General features: G+C 47.8%; 4 protein-coding genes across 4 annotated transcripts; 2 read left to right on the forward strand and 2 right to left on the reverse strand.

The window, feature by feature from the left end:
• Positions 1-6,685: 6,685 nt before the first annotated feature.
• BCR38DRAFT_482473 (P-loop containing nucleoside triphosphate hydrolase protein) lies at positions 6,686-7,616 on the reverse strand (the record flags this gene model as incomplete). The annotated part of the gene is made up of 3 exons (XM_040863511.1): positions 6,686-7,302; positions 7,355-7,384; positions 7,541-7,616. 3 exons carry the CDS (start codon positions 7,614-7,616, stop codon positions 6,686-6,688), a joined length of 723 nt encoding a protein of 240 aa, XP_040719282.1.
• A 226-nt stretch (positions 7,617-7,842) lies between these two features.
• Positions 7,843-8,532, forward strand: BCR38DRAFT_425008 (uncharacterized protein). Its single transcript, XM_040859693.1, has 2 exons — positions 7,843-8,166; positions 8,249-8,532. Exons 1-2 carry the CDS (start codon positions 7,984-7,986, stop codon positions 8,522-8,524), a joined length of 459 nt encoding a protein of 152 aa, XP_040719283.1. The 5' UTR covers positions 7,843-7,983; the 3' UTR covers positions 8,525-8,532.
• A 3-nt stretch (positions 8,533-8,535) lies between these two features.
• On the reverse strand, positions 8,536-9,766 carry BCR38DRAFT_425010 (MSF1 protein). The gene has a single exon (XM_040859694.1). The coding sequence runs from the start codon at positions 9,414-9,416 to the stop codon at positions 8,859-8,861; it is 558 nt and encodes a 185-aa protein (XP_040719284.1). The 5' UTR covers positions 9,417-9,766; the 3' UTR covers positions 8,536-8,858.
• A 250-nt stretch (positions 9,767-10,016) lies between these two features.
• Positions 10,017-11,181, forward strand: BCR38DRAFT_425013 (uncharacterized protein). The gene is made up of 2 exons (XM_040859695.1): positions 10,017-10,134; positions 10,206-11,181. The coding sequence occupies exon 2, from the start codon at positions 10,498-10,500 to the stop codon at positions 10,900-10,902; it is 405 nt and encodes a 134-aa protein (XP_040719285.1). The 5' UTR covers positions 10,017-10,134; positions 10,206-10,497; the 3' UTR covers positions 10,903-11,181.
• Positions 11,182-12,788: the final 1,607 nt, after the last annotated feature.

Consider the following 12,788-nt stretch of genomic DNA (forward strand, 5'->3'; position numbering starts at 1 on the left):
TTACGAGCATCCTAGCCAGTCGACCGTCAAGCACTACGTCGGCGGAATATAACTCGACAGCCGGTCCAGAATTCGAATCGTTAATCCGGCCCCTTATCGGACCTCGCCTATCCGATAACGCTCGTCGGCGAACCCGTCCCCTCACGATAGAAGGCGCGCAGCACGCCCTCTCGCCGCGATTCTTGCGAGCGTCTAGACCACGTTACGGTCTATCCACTTGAGCGTATGGTTGAGATGTATACGCTCGACGAGAACCCCAATTAGCAGATACTACGACTTGTCGCGACAAAAAAAATAGTCGAGCATCTTCTGCACATCAGCAGCATCCCACCCCTGAGGACGAATTTAAGTGCCACATTACCACACTTATCGGTAGTTCAGGCAGGGGTTGTAGCACAGACTTAGGGAGGGACAGGAGGTTTAGTAGTCGTTTGGCTACAAGTTTACCTGTATAACCGCCCGACGCGGCTTAAGGGCCCGCTATATCATCTATAGCCCCTTAAGGGAGTACTTGTAGAGGTACCGAGGGTTAACACCTACGGCGTATTTAATATTATTTAATATATGACTCTTTGGTGTTGTTGATGACTGCCAAGTGGTACATCACATGAAGTAAGCAATTTTCTACGTACTGCACTACATAAAATCAGGCTTCCAGCGAATATCTTTGACGCTGACAGTACTATGCTGTACGGTTCCAAATTATTACTGTAATGCTTTTGTAGCCGTCCGCTCAAAAACGCGTTCTGGATGACGAACTCATATGTCTCTTTCGCATCTTGGCCTTGATCTTTCCACCTCAAGACCAGATCATGTATAATAAATGTCGCGCGTGTTAGGATGATCTGTTACGAGTTTGTTCCTATGAATCTCTGTCACTTGCAGCTCCAACTCTTCTGCGTTCAATTGTCTTTGATTCCTCTGAACATACTGTACGCTCAATCAAGCTTCATTATTCTGTCTACAAATGATGTATCATCCAATACCGCGTTATTTCAGAAATCCCCCTGACGTCGCAATCTTGTTAAAGAGCTTGGCTGCATAAACGAGAGTTCCTCCTTAACAAAGAACTGATTTGACATCTGAATATGGACATGTACCATCATTCTAATATGTCAAAGATATCCCTTTGCACTTAATTCGCTCAAACGCGCCTCTCTCTCTCGCGGTTTTTTTAACTTAAGCCATTAACTATAGTCATGGGCTAACCCCTGATCAAGTCCTTTTTCCCCGTGTGTGGAGAACTGCATAGTACGTTCCATTCTTTTCGCTGCCGGTATAGAGCCTTGTTCGACATCTATTTGCTTCTCTCCACCAACAAGCCAGGCCAACCGACGTTCGAGTACTCCTTCAAGCTAATCCACATCAGCGAAGGCCTGACAGGTATGCCATATCGTAAATATGACTTACCGTGTTGAATCGCTTGAAAATCCACCAAACAGTCAGAGTCGAGATAACGTCCCACACCTACATCCGGGACACCCCCACATGTGGGACGCCCTAAAAATGATGCTGTATATTATAACCATTAACTTCAACCTTTTTTTACACTTATTCTAATGCGACTACAATACAGCTTTGACCGTCACTAGGGTTTTCAGACTCGCTAGACTCATCTGTACTATCCTCAATTTCACCAGCCTCGATTTGAGCCTTCCGAATAGCCTTGATATTAGTAAACTTCGAATTTGGGCTCATCTTGACCTTCCTCCGCTTTCTAGCCCTACTAGCCTCAAGCTCTGCCTCTATTACCTCAATCTTTCGCTGTGCGACAGCTAATTGGTAGTCCTTCTCATCAAAGCCCTTTTGAACTTTCCGAAAGAGTAGCCGCTGGGTATTTGGATCACTATCAAGCTTGCTGAATAAGCTGAGTTGATCTTGGAGCTCATCTCTCCTCTTAGGCGTTGACCAGGCTACTGCTGATGTCTCTAACGCCCAGTCCTGCCTACCCTTACTATCAGAGTACCCTTTGAAATTCTGACTAGGCTGTCTGATTGGTGCTGACGTGTTCTCAAGGAGCAGGGGCTCATAAGGGGTCTAGCTATGCTCGAAGGCCAGAGACAAGTATATTTCCATCCACTGATAATGTTCTTAGCGGTCAATGCTGCTAGACGTGCCTTTCTATAGCAGAGGAGAAAGTTTCCCTTCCCTACGACAGTAGTAGTATCCCATCGGTCAAGGTAACCAAGCTCCTTCTTATAGGCTGCCTTGAGGGGTCCAAAGACTGACTGATCAAGAGGCTGGAGAACGTGGGATGTGTATGGCGGCAAGAAAAGCAAGTGTATCTTGTTTATGAAGCAGAGGTACATAAACTCTGTCGTTTCGTGGCTACTATGCCCATCTATGATAAGTAACCTAGTCTCTTCAGGGTCCTCTGGTTGAGTCAAAGGAATAAAGATCTTTTGTAGCCACTCAATAGCCGTAGAGTCTGACGTCCACCCATTCTCTGTTGCTGTAAACCTCCAGGCTTCGTATGGAGTCAAGTTCAGAGGAAACCACTGCTGCTGGACAGACTTCCCCTTGTATATCACAAGTGGGGGTAGTGCAGTACCAGTCGTAGAGATACACTCTATAAGAGATGTCCAAGCTCGAGATCCAGGCTGTTTCTTCCGTATAGAACGAGTCTCAGATGATCCTAGAACAAGACCATTTGATCCTCTACCTTATAGAATACCTGTCTCATCCATATTGTATCGATTCGAGGCCTTAATAGCTTTGATCTCAGGGATAGCGAGGTATTTGAACCATTGCCTGATCACATTAGCTGAGTGATACGAAAAGGTAGGGGGACCCACTGGTTAGGTGAATCCCATTCAATTAGATACTATAACGTTGCGCACTACTGCATTATAGCATCCTCCCCCCTAGGTGCACGCATCACTGAGGCTCCATTAATACGCTGGGAATCGATAGCTCTGCTTCTCTGGACCTTGACTGAAGAGTTCCTCTTGATAAAAGCCTGGACCCAGTTCTTTCCAAGTGGTTCGGTGTCTCTGTGGATCTGTAGGATACGCTCGGCGAAGTCTTTGAGCTGTTGATGGGTTGGTGGGAGGCCTAGGGCAGCCTGGATTCGAACCCATTCAGCCAGATGAGATTCCTGCGCTGGAGAGAGCCTCTGGTAGTCAGCGAAGGCTATATCTCTTGACTGGGCTCCCTGAATCCGTCGTGAAAGAGTAGACCTTGGGACACCATGCTCATATGCTGCTTTTCGGAGGCTTTGACCGGTAGCTATTGCTTGAAGAGCTCGATAAATATCATCTTCGGTAACGTACCCCACAAGCAAGTTGGCCACTTTTTCTTGGCACCGTATGAATAACTTCAATAACTTAACTAAACTAAAAAATAATAATTCGAACTAATCTGAATCCTCTTCCTCGTACGTATCTTTATCATTCCTACAAGTACGAGCATTATGCCAGGGCTCTCCGCAGATCCTACAGCGCCATCGGCGTGGTTCGGTGTAACAATAAGTGAGGTGTGAGTAGAGGCCAGGCACAATCGTCAATTCCTAACGCCAGTATCAATTAGGTACAAAGAAGGAAACTTGCCCCTCCAAGAGTCCTTGGTGCTTCGAGCACTATTTGAATGTCCTAGAAGGTTTTGTTGAAACGCCATCGGATCGTCATGATCTCGCCCGCTTCTCCAGGCGGGCCCGATCGCGACCTTCTAGCCCATTCGAATTCTAGCTTGTGACATTCGGCCGGTCTCGTACGACGACGACTTACACGTATATTATCCTGTAGCTGCTGTTCAATATCCCATTGAGACTGTAAGTCCTGAGCGTCTCGTAAACTAAGAGATCCTCCATCTTGTAGCTGTCGATTTTTAGTCCTTCGACGACGGCTTAGCTCTTGATTGGCCTTCCGAAGTGTAGTAACCTCATCCTCAAGTAAAACTAACCGATGTATAACAGCCGTCGCACCACGTGAAAATTGGTCAATAGCCGTAAGTATTGTCGTCGGGGAACTACTCTGATGCTGTACGATTCTGTTTTCAACGTATTCAGACTGGGATTACGCCTCGGTTGGGTTATTTGGAGTCTTTGATTCCCAGATTAAGGGGGCGCCAGACGAGCTCCCAGGAGGTGTAGGCGTATGTAGCTTAATATCCAGCTGTGAAATCACATATTCCGGGTCGTACGGAATAAGTCCTGTCCCCCTGAAACCTGCCTGGATATTCGACTTAGTTATAGTCGTACAATACGCCCTATAGAATGCCGAAAAGAAATCCTCCTTCGAGATATGGGTTATATGCGCCCGTATTAGGTCTTCAATTTCTTTGCCGTACGACCTTTTCAAAGCCCTAAAACAGCCTACATCGAGAGGCTGGAGCTTATGTGACGAATGAGCAGGCATACTAAGTGTAATAATAGTATGCTCTTTGCAATATAGCTCGAAGTCAGTCGAGTGGTGGCTCTTATGCCCGTCGAGGATAAGAAGACGATAAACACCCTTCGTACGATCCTTCGTATAGCGATCAAAGTGCTGAATCCAGTCTACGCCTCGCTCATTTGTTGTCCAACCGTTTTTGGTTACAGCGATTACCCAATCGGACGGGAATGGGCTATTCTCGTACCAGGATAAGAGGTGGTTTTGACCCGCGACAATAATATACGGCGGGATAGCCCAGCCGGACGAATTAATACCCTGGATTACTGTAGCCCATTCTCGATTGCCTTGTTGGACTGTACGAGGCCTTCCGCGTCGTTCGGCACTTGTAACTACCATCTCGGATGAGATTAAGCCCATCGCGAACCCTGTCTCGTCGAAGTTATAGATATCCGCCTCTTGGATACCATATTTCGCAATTGTATTTCGTACGAGCGTAAACCACGCGCGATATGCGTCAGGATCTTCGCAATAGGCTCGTTGGTAGTCGATTCTTCGATTAAAACGCGTCCGAAGGTCTGGTTGTCGTCGTACGAAGTTCGAGGCCCAGTTGACGCCGACGCGTCCAGCGCCACGGTCACGGAGCAGTCGGTTAGCCATAGCTTCAACACCATGGAGCCAGGGAGGAAATGATCGCGAATCTAGGTCAAGTATATATTGTACGACCGCTAACTCTTCTGATTCCGTAAGCTTATGACTAGATTGTCGAGTATCGCGTCGAGATAGTAGTCCGCGTTTTCGGTTAGCTAGAGTTGTACGAGGGACATTGTAGAGTTGGGCAGCGCGTCGGATGCTTAATTCGGGTTTCGATTGAAGCGCCTGACACGCTAGAATCATGTCGCTTTCTTTCCAATTCGATCCCATCTTGGTATGTGTAAAGATGTTAATTAAAAGGTTGTTCGTACGGTGCCAAGAAAAAGTGGCCAACTTGCTTGTGGGGTACGTTAGTCATTCATTCACATTCTTGAGTCATTACGAAGCCATCTGTCGGAAAGCCCTACTATGAATGTGTGCACCCCGCATGTCCATCCCATTTTCCCCCTTGCCTTCCCTTTCATGCATCTAAGCTAGATGCTTTACCCCGGCCACCAATACCATCATGGCGCCATTCTGCCATACTGGAAGTTGCAAAAAATGAATTGGTAAAAAACCATAGCGCTGTGCTCCAGCGCTGAAAGCATAACGTTACGGCCCCACTGGGCAGCCCACTCGCCCACTGACCCATTGCTACAGTGGTTACGCCGTCCATCTATCGCAAAACAGAGCGAGGTATCTTGGTCGTTCTCGATCACGCAACGTCAAATTATGGCACACATTAGGAACATTGTCACTGTAATTGATTCAATCAGAGTAGAATGTCACGAGAAGCGCGCAGTGGAATGGTCCTTTTCTTGTAGCTTGCTGCCGTAGTCGCCGCCTTGAATGTCGACGTCTGCTCCTCGCTCGATCAGGAGTTCGACTATTCTGAGGTTGTCTTCGAGTGATGCTGTTACAAGATCTCGATTACCACCTATCTGTGGTATACAATCAAACTTGGTCCGTCCTACCACATCCAGAAGTAAATATACAGAACCTGGGTTTCTTTGGTGCCAGAGCATTATATAGAGTTGATGGATTCTGGCCGCCGCGTTGAGGTATCGCCTTTGAGTTGTACCCAAACGGATAGAAATGCTTACATACCACCGCCAGGCATTTGTGGCTCGTGCATAAGTGAGCCTCATTTTGGGAACCAGTTATGCAAGGTGATACTTGAAGGTACGAGGCGGTGGAACCGCTGGATCTTAGAGTTATCTAACCAAATTAGCGACACTCAATTCGCCTTCCACTGAATTGCAAAACTGCTTCTTAAGGAGTATAAATTAGATGAGAGCGTTCGAGATCAAGGCGGGTGAATGGATCGGGCTCTTTGGCTAGGGCGCTCGACACAGCCTTCTAACTGAGACCGACCCCCTATGACGGCTCTTCCTTACACCTTAAAATGGCGTTTGTTATACCGTTGTTTATTGTATAATATATTTGATAATCAATGTACCTTATTATCCGACATTCAGGTGTACCTTTATAGTGTTCAACTACCTAGCTAATCTACCTTATAAAATATGTTATCCACTCCTGCTATTAGAAGACGAGACTGTCACGATATGAAACCGATCCGCCACACGTCCGCCATCCCATATCGATCTGTCAAATGAAGCTTGTGCAAGCATTCGGATTATCATCCTCGTTCCAGTTTTCTCATGCATAAAGATACTGTCGTAAATATCCGATGCCATGTGCAGTTCCCTCATAAATCCCCATTACAGCTCCCCCCACTCCCCATCCTCCCGACTAATAACCACCTCATCAACCTCCATCATCTCGTCCACAATCTGCTGCCCGTTAATCAAATCGTTTTCATCTGCCCTCTTCCCCGCCTCCTCCTCATCCTTCGCAATGCCCGCCAACACATGCCTCCTTACCAACCTCCGCTTCGCCACATCAAAACCGACCTGGACAAACCACATCTCATCCATCAGCCCCGCCGCCGTACTCCACGGCTTCCGATCCAACGTCAGGTAATTCCCCTCAAACACCACGATCCTGTGCCCTGGCAAGATCGGGATATCGTTATCCTTGGGGTCCTTGACGGCATGGTCGAAGGAGGGCGCGTACATGGGCTTTGTGGAGGATGAGAGGGGTACACGGAGAGATTCGATGAGTGCCAGGTATGAGGCCCCATCAAAGGTAAATTCGGCGCCGCGGCGGGCGTGGGCATTTACCGGGTCTTCCATGGCGGAGAGTTGGGCCCGGGTTAGATGGTAGCCGTCCATAGGGACAAAGACGGCTACGGGCACTGACTCAAGGAGCTCGGGGTGCAGGGTGGCGTGGCGTGCGTTGAGGGCGGACGTTACTTTTTGGGAGAGGGTTGTTTTGCCTATGGAAATTGAGTTAGTAAGAGAATCTGACATAGGAGTAGGAGAATGTACCTGAGCCTGGGATGCCTGCGATTGCGATCACTGCTACATGTTAGTTATGCCTCTCATGGAAACCTAACACGTATGTCCGTTATGATCAGGGGAGACCTCATGACGGGGACGCCCCTTTATGTTTGATAAAACGCCCATGAAAGTATGGGCTCTGAGCCCTTGCAAACTGATGTAAAATTGACTTACTAAAACGACGATCCTCCGGTATCTGCTGGAATCGCTCCCAGACTTTGTCGGCGAGTCTGGACACCTGCGCTTCCATATTGAATGAGTTTTCCAGGGATAAGCCAATGTCTATCAGGCGGCTGTGCAAGAAAGACGGAACTTGATTTGCAGTCAGATCTCAAATATGATACTGCAAATTAAACAATCATAAATGTTGTTGCTTGGTTGGTTGGCTCGACCTTGAGGATCTCGAGCCGAAGCTCAAGTGCCAGTGAATGATGCCCCTCAATTGCCCCACAAACAGCATAAATGCACACTGATGTCAATCTTCGCTAATCTGCCAACCCCATTATCTACGAGAAACTGCATACCCTCGATCGTTTAAGGTCATTCACAGCCCACCCTACAAACTCAAGCTGCCTGACTAATCCATACTCCCTGTAAATTCATCCCTCTTGTATAGAATGGACGCTTCAGATCTCGACTCGGGCCTCTTCGGCATCTCCCTGTCTGACTCATCCGACGGGGAGGAAACCCTGAACAGCCAAAAGCCCAATGGGAGGAACAAAGCAGACCGAACGGGGCAGTCGGAAGCCGAATTCCAGGCCGTGAGGAAAGCCTATGCGGTCAAAGTCGAGAACGGAGAGGTGAGTTGTTCGCATGAATTCTTGTTGTTCACCTTGGCAGCCGTAAATCGTCGCGAGGCATTACTCACTGGAATTTTTGCAGATATGGAAAACCGTTGAGTTGCCCTTAGATGGTGATGGCGCTAAGATCGCGAAGCCGCAGGCTCAGGCGCTACTGCATGCTGTCGAGGAGTTGTATTTCTTCAGACGGTATGAGGAAGCGGCGAAGTTCGTAGGCAGAGTCCTGGGCGGGGATGGGAAGAGTGGTAGCGATGATGGGCTTGATGAAGATACCAGGAAGCTGTTAAGACACTACGAGACCAAGTGTGCTGAAAAGGTTCGAATCGTGACGGCCATAGAAAATAAAAATAGTCAATGACGCAGCATGTTGTACAGTGAAGTGTGTATTCAATTGTCTTCATCGGAGAAGGGTGGATTGATCTATATCGTATTCTATCCATCTATCAAGTCTAATGCCAACTTCTAAATGATCCTTCAGGACCCAACCAACAATCCCCACCCTCGTTCGAAGGTCATGTATAGGTGGGTATCACCGGAACTCCATACGTATTGTGTTAAATCAAAAATACCCTACCATTGTCGAACGCCAATGGAATTGCCTCGGTCGTCTAATTGCGCTCTCTCGTACAATCAATCCGTGAGATCGATCGAAATAATTTGATGCGATGCGATGCGATGCGGTTAGTCCGTGCTCACACAGCCATCTGGACTTTCAGTCGTTCCTCCGCGAATGCTCTCCGGCTCATATGCAGCACGCTTTCAAATCCCTCGCGGCCCTTGTGGGCATTCTCCTTGAATCGCGTGACCAACGAGTCCTCGATGCTGTTCTTTATCCGTTGCCAGCCACCGCACAGGGCAGTTATCCGCGCATCTTGGACGAATTGTGTTTGGTGGGCATTGAGGGGCTTGTAGACGACAGTTTCTTGGACGTTGACAAGATTCGCCAGCGTGAGGTTTTGGGAGACCATGGTGACGGTCTTTGCGGCGGGATTGACATAGCTAACCTCGTACACTTGACTTGTGTCCATGTGGCCCAGAAGCGATTTGAGCCACTCGGGTGCTGATTGTTTGCAGGTGATGAGACGTTCTGTTCGCAGAATGCCGGTGGTGGGATCGATGCGGCGGTTCAGAGTGTCGACGGCGATGACGTGCGATGCCTTATCATTCCAGGGACCGTATTTTTGCCAGTTCGCCGTTGATACCTCCTCCCAGGAGTAGTCAAAGGTTATTGCTGTGGAAAAGACCTTCATTGTGATTTCGAGGAGTTGGTAATTAAGAGTCGGGTCGAGGACGATGTCCTGAGCACTTTTGTGGCTGCCAAATTTTGAAGTTTTTTTTGTCGAGTTTGCTGAGGGATGATGAGTCCGGAAGTTAAAATCTCTCGTCTATGGCCAAAGGCGACGTGGGAGAGGGGGAGTCTATCGTAATGTACAAGACAGCCAGTTCGTGGTCTATCGTCAATAGTAAAAAAGGTTCGTCGCCGTCGTTGGTATAATGAAGGAATTATTGGCGGTTCGTCGTAAATGCAAAAGAAGACGCAAAGACAGAACTGGGATACGGCGCTCTTTTAGGGGACTTGGTGCTTGTGCAGAAAAATTTCGCGGCCAACGGGGAATCAGAAGCCATCCAAACAGTCAAAGCTTATCGGCATTGGGGGGGAGGTGCGAGCACGGCCCGGCGATAAATCGGATTGCCACCCGACCTCGCTTATGATACCGGTTAAGGAAGTGACGAAGAAAATGCACCGGAACCGCTCTTTTTGAGGCGTCCGATTGGCCGGAATGACTTCCCCAAGCTTTGTCTAGACGCGCCTATGACGGACACCTGGAGAACATTCGGGGCCGGAAGAATGGAGAACTTTGAACACAGAGAAATTGATCCTCTTTTGCGGGCATCATAAATCCAAGGCCTCGATAACGGCTCTCGACCATTCGTTTTATTAGGGAAGCAATTGGCCAATCCGAGCGTGTAGGTTATTTTGCATTTGTTTTGATCTAATCCGCTCTTTGACATCTGTCGATTTGCTGATTTATTTGCAGTTAAGCAGTGTCACCCTGATAAGAAAGCCTCGCTTCCAGTTGGTTCTCAGCTCGTCATCGAATGCCGACATCACGTAGATCAAATTCGATAGATTATTACCAAGGCCTTTGAGCATTCCCCCACACATGGTCTATGTATGTCGTTGAATTGGAATTTTCAACAGCGAACTAGGTCCTGACCAGTCATGCTAGATCGGACCAACAACCGCTCTCGCCGTTGACGTTAGCCTGTGGTTGTCGATCTCACCCTTGGGCTGAACCTACTCGACACGCTAAGAGCGGCTTCACCTGAATGAGATTCCGCATAATGAACCGCCCACCAAGTTTGGGATCGGCACAACACCGGTCCAAACTCGTCGGCTTCATGGCGAGTTTTGGCTTGTTTGGTCTCATGGCACCTGCATGCTGTACATTGGCCCTTTGGCGAAGTGGCCAGGTTCTTCCCCTGTTTACCTACGGCTTCTTCAGTGCTCTATCGTTTTTCCTCTATGCCTATGATAAATATCGAGCAACGACCCGTGGCTGGAGAGTCCGAGAAGTGCTTCTTCATACACTCGATTCCCTTGGTGGCTGGCCTGGGGGCATGCTCGCTCAAAGTCTCTTCTATCATAAGACGAGAAAGTCGTCTTTCCAACTCGTGTTTTGGGCTACCGTTGTCGTGCATGAGGCGTTTTGGCTCCGTTGGCTGCTGTCTTAACCGACATACCTCAGAATCCCCTGAGCAATGCACAACACTCTAGTTAAGGCTTGCTCAATCATGACATGTCACTTTCATGTGTCAACAAATGACACATGAAGCCGCCACATTATCCAATGCGATAATCGAAGCATTGCTCGGGACAAGTCCCCAGTTGATGCCCAGAAATGCAAGCAGAAAACCTGTATACTTTGACCAAGTCCGTGACGTTTCTGTCTCAATTAAGGATAGTGTTGCTGGTGGTTGAAAACTAGACCCTTTGATATTCGCAATCGAACTATTGCTGTATCTACATGACTTGGCCCTACTACCGTGAGTGGATTGAAGGCCAATGCAACATGTGGTGAGGGTATTGCGCGAGCTCATTTCGTACACGAAGTAAATCTTTCGTAACTACAACTAACGTTGCGGGTGCGCCATTCCAGAGTTTCGAGTTGATCCAGTGCTGCCAGCAAGTGGAGCCTACTCTGTTTTAGGCTTCTCAATGTTAGAATCTTGAACTCCCCTGTCTGGCCACCATACTCAAGACTGTTTCTTGCCGCATCTGTAGCAGCTATTTCCATAGCTTCCGCTGTTGTCTCTGCGTCACCTGGTACTTCGTTAGCCTCGAATCTAACTTATTAAGTCTGGCCCTGCCGACCTATAAGGATTGGCAGCACAATGCCAAGAGCCAATGCTCTACGTAGCGCGTCTCTGGTCCAGGTTCTGCAGGTTAACTTCAGCTGGTCGATTGGAACGTCCTTGAGGGCTGTATCTTTTAAAAACACGGCAGTATCCTGGGGCCCGAGATCACAAAGAACGAGAGTTTGATGGAGGTTGGCTGCATTCTCGGCCCTGCCCCGATACTCCCATACGTTTGCGGTTTCGTTGGAAACTTGATGGAACATGAAATCGTCTTTGTTACCATAGAAGAAAAAGCCCCAATGCTAGACCGACTTAGCCTCAATATTTCTATGCTAGTCAAATGAGAATATATGTACAAATGACGTGTTCGTGATCTTGAAAGTAATCAAGTAAAGGTGACGTTTCCACTTGAGGCGTGGCCCTGGTAAGCGTTAGCTACATAGAACAGCTGAACTTATTCATGGAAACTAACCTGATATCGAAGCATCATCAGCTTTCTGGTTAGACATAGTACGATGTGGAAAACTCGCACGAGATCGGTGAGCTCGAAACGATGACCGACGTGTCAAAGAGCTTTCAACTTACTGGGAAGTAGCCAGATAGATATTCTTGAAGACAGTAAAATTCGAATTCATAAAGGAATAGAAGCGTAGATATTTTCATGCCCTCGATGAAGATATACGTGTAAACACATTGGAGGTAGGAGTTAGGGAAGAGGACAAAGAAAATAATTAGTCCGCTAACAATTCCTGCGTTTAACGAGAAAACCGAAAACGGACGGTTCTCGCCTACTTCAAATAGTTGTTGGGTCTGTATAGTTCTCGTGTGACGGAAAGTTTTACCGACTTGTCTTGCACCGATGTGATCATCCGGGTACAGCTACATAGTGTCCGTCTCAACATGCCTCGCTTACCAAGGAGCAATGTCATCTCCTAGTATTTCCGTTTTTCGACCATGTTTTCCTTTGTTATTCAAGATTTATTAGTTGCAAAAGATGATGTGGTGTTGGTTATGGCGGTACTTGCTAGAGTGGAAAGGAGTTCCCTGTCTATGCGTTCTAGAGTTGTGAGTACATCACTTGCAACTAACAACCAACCCAGAATTTCACGTCAAGGCAAGCAAGAGTTGCACAATGCATTAATCAAATGAGTTCGTCAGCCCAGGTGAGCTGTTTCCGGCTTTGGGGTGGTCACACAAATATGAGCGTTGCAGTCGCCAATAGTGCTTTCGAGTGGACACGAGGCAGGGTATTCCAAATTGAG

Source organism: Pseudomassariella vexata (genome assembly GCF_002105095.1).
Source record: "Pseudomassariella vexata strain CBS 129021 chromosome Unknown BCR38scaffold_3, whole genome shotgun sequence".
Taxonomy (NCBI): Eukaryota; Fungi; Ascomycota; class Sordariomycetes; order Amphisphaeriales; family Pseudomassariaceae; genus Pseudomassariella; species Pseudomassariella vexata.